This window comes from Humulus lupulus, chromosome 3, assembly GCF_963169125.1.
Source record: "Humulus lupulus chromosome 3, drHumLupu1.1, whole genome shotgun sequence".
In the NCBI taxonomy this organism is placed as follows: domain Eukaryota; kingdom Viridiplantae; phylum Streptophyta; class Magnoliopsida; order Rosales; family Cannabaceae; genus Humulus; species Humulus lupulus.
In genome coordinates, this window is record NC_084795.1 from 154649233 (window position 1) to 154655216 (window position 5984).

Genomic DNA, 5984 nt, shown 5'->3' on the forward strand with positions numbered 1-5984 from the left:
TTTTGTGCTTTTCTATATATAAAATAAAAAAATCTGATTGACAAAGAAATTCATGGTGGACCGAATCTTTGTGGTAATTATGTGAAATTATGCATTTATTTTGTGTGATTTAATATATTCTTTATTTCCAAGGATTTTATTTTGTCCTCATTCTCAATTTGGAATACCATGATTTGTATCTTTATTGTCTTGTACCTTGTTTAGATTTTTATTTAAAAAAAAGGGAAAAGGTCAATAGGAAGATTGTGTGGGGTTATTTTTTTAGTATTGGCATTCTCTATCTATTCTATTTCCTTTTATAAAATATAAAAAAAGGGTAAGTTTTTTTTATCTAGATCGTGTGTCTTAAGGTTTGTTTCCTTTTATTTTTTTAATTAAAACAAATTTAGAAAAAAATAATAATAATAAAAAGGGAAACCTCTTCTTGCCGTGGGTGTCCTAATTGGGTAAGTTTTGTCCTTAAAAAGCTTGTCACTACCCATTTTCTTCTCACCCACGATTTCTCTAAGCCACCTCTTCTTCTTCTAATTTTTTTCTCTCATTTTTTTTTGTAAGCGTTTGCTGTTTTTCAAAGAAGGAACAATGGTGAAAACTCGTGGAGCTTCCTCTAAGAAGACCCCTGCTTCTCAATCCAGAAAGGTGCCCTATATCGCCTCCTCCATCTGTGTCAACGGCGCCTCCATCTGTTCCAGCACCTGCCACATCTGTTGGGAAAACTTGCAAATCCAAGGCGCGCAAGAAGGTGTTCTCCCTCTCTAATGAACACCCCATGGTGTTTCCAGATATCACAGTTGATATTGTCGATGTTGCACCACCATCTGAAGTGGTGGTGCCCTCTCGAGCCAAAACCTATCTCCTCTTCTGATTGAATCGTCTCTGACGGCTAGGGAAAAATCAAAATATGTTTCATCTTCTTCCAAAGTTGTTGCTGCTGGGTTACTTAAGATGCCCTTGAAGCCAAGGCAGTCTAAGAAAAATTCTGTGGCTCCAAAAAGAAAATTGGGGTTGGACTCGTCTTCTTCCCCCTTGACTGCTGCCAAGAAAAGATTGAAGGTTCATCCCCTTTCTCTGTCTTCCTCCGAATCTAACCCTGAGGAAGGAACATCTGAGTCTGAAGCAACCCATGATACCACCTTATCTGATGACACTGTTCCTGACAATGCGGAATTAGAGGCTGAGTCTGATGAACTAGAACAAGAAGACATTGTCCCCTCTGAACAAGAAGTCGAATCTGACACAGAGCCAGTTGCATCTCCCTTGTCATCCAAAGCTAAAGGCAAGAGACCCATTTCTGATTCTACACCCTCTCCAAAACGTTCAGGTGTAAATTTCAAACCTTATTCTTCAACTTTTAGTTATAATGACAATGCTCGTGATATGGTTCTCTATGCTCAAAGGAAATTTATCATTGAGAGAAATTATGTCTTGAGTGATCATCGGCCTTATGGTGTGCTAACAATGCTTCAAGATCAAAAATGGACAGGTTCTTTGGTTAAATTTACTGGTTTTGTGGATAGAATAGTCAAGGAATTCTATGCCAATCTTACTAATGAAATTATTGAGCCTAAATCTCCTCTGTATTGTAAAGTGATTGTTAGGGGCCATTGGTTCTCTTTTTCTCCTCAAGACATTGCCCATGCTTTGCATCTTCCTCTTGATGTCGTACTTGTAGATTTTCTAAGTTTAACCTATAGTTTAAGAATATTAATTTTAACCTAAGGTTTGATTAATATGACTGATATTGAGGATACTATTTATTATACTATAAGGTTTAAATAAGAACCAATAGGATTTTAAGCACATGTTATGTATGGGTGATTAAGGATTAAGTATTTTGAGGATTAAATTTAGTAAGGGTAAAATTTGAATACTCTAAGGTCAGTCAGCAACTTTGAAAACGTTAGAGGGCTTAGTCAAGGCTATTTACTCCATTCAAATTAAGCTAAAAATGTGTAATTTCATGTTTAAATAATCAGTGTATGCCAATATATTGCAGCTATAGGGGGCGATATATCGCAGCACGTAGATACGGAAAACACGAAACGAAGCACGTTTGCCTCGGGCATAATGGTCCAGGCGATATATCGCCTCCTTCAGCATATTTTGAATGTTTTCAAAATCGTTTCCCATTCAAACCTTCAACCTCTTGATAAGTCCAGCACCTTTCTGAATGAGTCTTCAGCCTCTGCTGAACGATAATTCAAATTATTTTCACTTAAAAAGCCATTATTTTTATTCAAGTTAAATTAAGATCCTTTCATTCCTAAACTCTATAAATAGGACCTAGTACCCAGCCATTATTCATCTTTTGCTCTATGTTCAGAGGCTGCAAGTTGCTAGGTGAGTGTGAGAGTGTAAACACTTGGGTTGGGAATCATAAGCTTGATCATCATAAGCTTATCAAACACTTGGGAAAGTAAGGATTTATAGTATTTCGGTTCGAGGTTTAGATTGGTCTTACAAGTCTTCAAGGTAACCCAAACTCTAGTTCGTTTCTGTACTTTTTCTTTAAAAGTTCTCATAGTCTTTTACCTATTCTAACCTTATTCTTATTTTGGTTAGGAAATCTAAGAACTCACACATAAGTTTTTGGTAAGTATTTTCTCAATGGTTTAGTCCCTCCATTCCTTTCATTTCTCTTCTTCTCTATACTCACTCTTTTTCAAATGGTTCTTAGGAGTGTTCCAAAGTCTCAACTCTGTCCTCTTATCCCGGTAATTTTGGTAAGGAAAATAGGATAGAATTCATATGTTATATGTTTTATATGTTATCTTATGTTTTTATGTTATGAAATGTGTTATGATATGTATGTATGTAGGCTTGGGCATATGACCCATATGACTAACAAGCCCCAAATGGATTATGGGCATATGACCTGCTTAGCTAGTAGGACCCCACTAATCCAATGGGCATATGACTTGTTTAGTCTATGGGACCACAAGTAATAATGGCCATTATAGTATGTGTATGATAGAAGTGTTATGTTATGTTTTATGTTTCTTATGAAATTTATGTATATGAACTATGTGGTAGATTTTCCTTGCTGGGCATTAGGCTTATTCCTTTTTGTTTATATGTGCAGGGAAATAGCTATAGTGGCGGGTAAGATTCGTGGATGCTTGGGGAATGTGTATCGGTGATGAATGGATTCAAGGAGTCGAGATTTCGATTTCGAGGATGTAGTCTTTTATTTATGGTTTATGTGTAATTTTTCCGCACCTATTTATGTAATCTCTTTTCATTTCAATTAAGATATGTTTTCTTTTTAAAACAATGGGATCCCATATCCTGCTTTGAGTTTATGTAAGTTTAAACATTGGTTTTTACAAGTTTTTAATAAAGTATGATCTTTTTCACTTGTAAGTTCTATTAAAGATTAGGGTCATGTATAGTTTTCGTTAATGGTCCAAAGTCTAGAGTAGTTGGGTCATTACATTGCCACTCTTGACAAGGATGCGGTTATCACTGAATTAGTAGGGCAAAAAATGGTATGGCCATCTAATACAGTCATCTCGGTCTCTAATGTCACCTACACCTATGTTGTCCTCCATAAGTTTGCCACAACGAATTGGAAACCAACTTCTCACACCGCAACTATCTCATTTGACATGACCTCGTTTTTGTACAAAGTGGGGACCGGTATTGGTATAAACTTGGCTATGGTCATCCATGATCAAATCATTGGATTTCGAAAAGGTAATAGGAAAAACTTGAATCTTCCTTTTCCTCAAGTTATTTATAAAGTTTTGAGTATGCAGAAAAAAGATCTCCAACGTGATCAAGAAGACTTGGTGGCTCCCACTACTGCTGCTTCCTACAAGGCCTCTGCTCCTCCTACTGAAGCCACTGATGCTTCATCAACCAAGAAAGTCAAGCCCCAATCTCTGAAGTTTGCCTCGGATGACATTCCTCATGCATCCTCCTCTGTTCCGACAGATTCAGGACTTGTTGCTACAGAACTAACTGATGTTTGAGCCTTTGTTGATTCTTTGGCTGCTCGAGTGATGTCAATTGAAGGACTGCAATGTTTTGTGTTGGATGCTGTTCAAACTCTGTCCAAGGATCCAGTCGTTTAGTTTTACTTATTTTTATGTCTATTGTCCTAAGAACATTGATACTCTCTTTTGTTTTTGTTTTATGGTTCTTTGGCTTCTTTGAAACACACAAAGAGGGAGAGTAAATACTTCCAAAACCTACTTTGTTTGTTGTTTTTGTTTAACTCTGGACCTTCTTATTTTGAGGGGGAGTTAAGTCTAGTTTCTTTAAATGTTTGTTATAAGTTAATGCAAATTTGCAGGGGGAGTTTTTACTCTTTACATGTAACTAACATTTGTGTTGTAGATTTTTTAATTAATTTTGTCTATCAAATTGCCAAAGGGGGAGATTGTAAAATCCTTTATTGGCATATTTGACAAAATTGACAAAATTAATTAAAGAAGAATTTTAGAAATGGGTAGTTTCCTGTTTTATTGTGATGTGTTTTCTAAAATTAGATTATTCTATATATGTTAATAGAATAAATATATAATTTCCTATAAAAGATTATCTTGTCTTAACTCTTGTATATATGGAAATTATTGGTATTTATTTGTTGATCTGATTTGGTTGTCCAGAAACCGTGTACAGCATGCAGAGATAATTTATATATTGTTTCCTTATTTATTTAAGGAAACTGGGTTTAAAAACTGTCCAGGTTCAATGAATCTGTTTGAACGGATTTCCAGTCTGTTTGAACAGATTCTGACTTTCCTGTTTGGGAAGATTTTCCATTTATTGGCTGATTGGTTTCTGATTTGTTTTCCACGACCTAAAGGGATTCTAAAGGGTATATAATCATCCTTAGGTCGTTGGTTTTTGATCATCACTCTTGGTGTATTATTTTCCAAATATTTTTCAAGTTTTAGAGAGACTTTTTATTATGTGAAGAACTTGAGTCCAGCAAGTTCTTAGTGGTTTATTACAATGTACTTTTGTATTGTTTTCTTTGTGTTAATAGTGCAGGTTGAACACACTTGGACATTGTTCATCAAGCTTCGGGAGAAGTCTTGTTCGTGAGTCACTTTTCGGGAGGAAAAGTGCGAGTGTTATGATTTGAATGGAGTTCAAGATCTTAGCACTTCAGAAATTTGATTAGGAGTTTATATTACAACAGTTGTGACAAATTCAAGAAGGAGTCTTTATTTGTATAAGTCAATTTGGTTTTGTAATCGTTTAGATATTCTTCTAATAAATTTCATTCTCTGAGCGTGGCCTCATGGACTAGTAGCAATCTGCAAAAATTGCTGATACCACGTATAATTTCGTATGTTATTTACCTTATGTTCGTTTTTATCTTCTGGTGATAAACTGTTTAAACATATCTGATTTCTATTCAAACAATCTCTGTGACTGTTTAAACATTTCTGTAATAGTTCAGCAATTAATTATTTAAATTGAATAATTAAATTGGTACTCATAAAAATCGGAATTTCAGTACAATTTCCCTGATTTTGTGCATAAAGAAAATGAATGACTCATTGGACAGTTGTAGGCTAACGGTAACAATTAAGCAAGATCAATTGTGATCCTTATCATTTGGAGATGATGATGTGTCCATTTCATTTATTTCAACATTAAGAGATTAAAAGTGAGAATGAAAGAGATTAGATGGGAAAAATAAGAATAAATGAGGGATTGTAGTGGTCGTAGTCGGAGATGAGTGAGAGAGAGTGAAAAAATGAGAGATATAGAGAAAAGTGGAGGAAGAAGAAATGGTTGTCTAGTTAGTTTTATTTCGGGGTACTTTTGCCAAGGCGCCAACAAAGGTCAAAGAACCCTGGCATAAGACAAATTGAAAACAAAGTTACAAACCACGTAGTACGTGTTGATCTATTATTGACCCGTGATTTTCCAACAAATATTTTCGAGACTTTTTACCATTGCCTCCAAAACCTTAATTTACAAGCGCTCGCCACAAAGCCTAACTTCACTTGCGCCTTTTCGCG

General features: G+C 35.3%; 1 protein-coding gene across 1 annotated transcript; it reads left to right on the top strand.

Annotated features, from left to right (window-relative positions):
• Positions 1–945: 945 nt before the first annotated feature.
• On the top strand, positions 946–3974 carry LOC133825158 (uncharacterized). Its single transcript, XM_062258140.1, has 2 exons — positions 946–1662; positions 3423–3974. Exons 1-2 carry the CDS (start codon positions 946–948, stop codon positions 3972–3974), a joined length of 1269 nt encoding a protein of 422 aa, XP_062114124.1.
• Positions 3975–5984: the final 2010 nt, after the last annotated feature.

Excerpts from the sequence above, each read along its gene's own strand:
- LOC133825158 (XM_062258140.1), top strand. The coding sequence starts at position 946 with ATGCCCTTGAAGCCAAGGCAGTCTAAGAAAAATTCTGTGGCTCCAAAA. Across the intron at positions 1,663-3,422 it reads TGCATCTTCCTCTTGATGTC|TTGGGTCATTACATTGCCAC; the intron begins GTACTTGTAGAT and ends AGTCTAGAGTAG.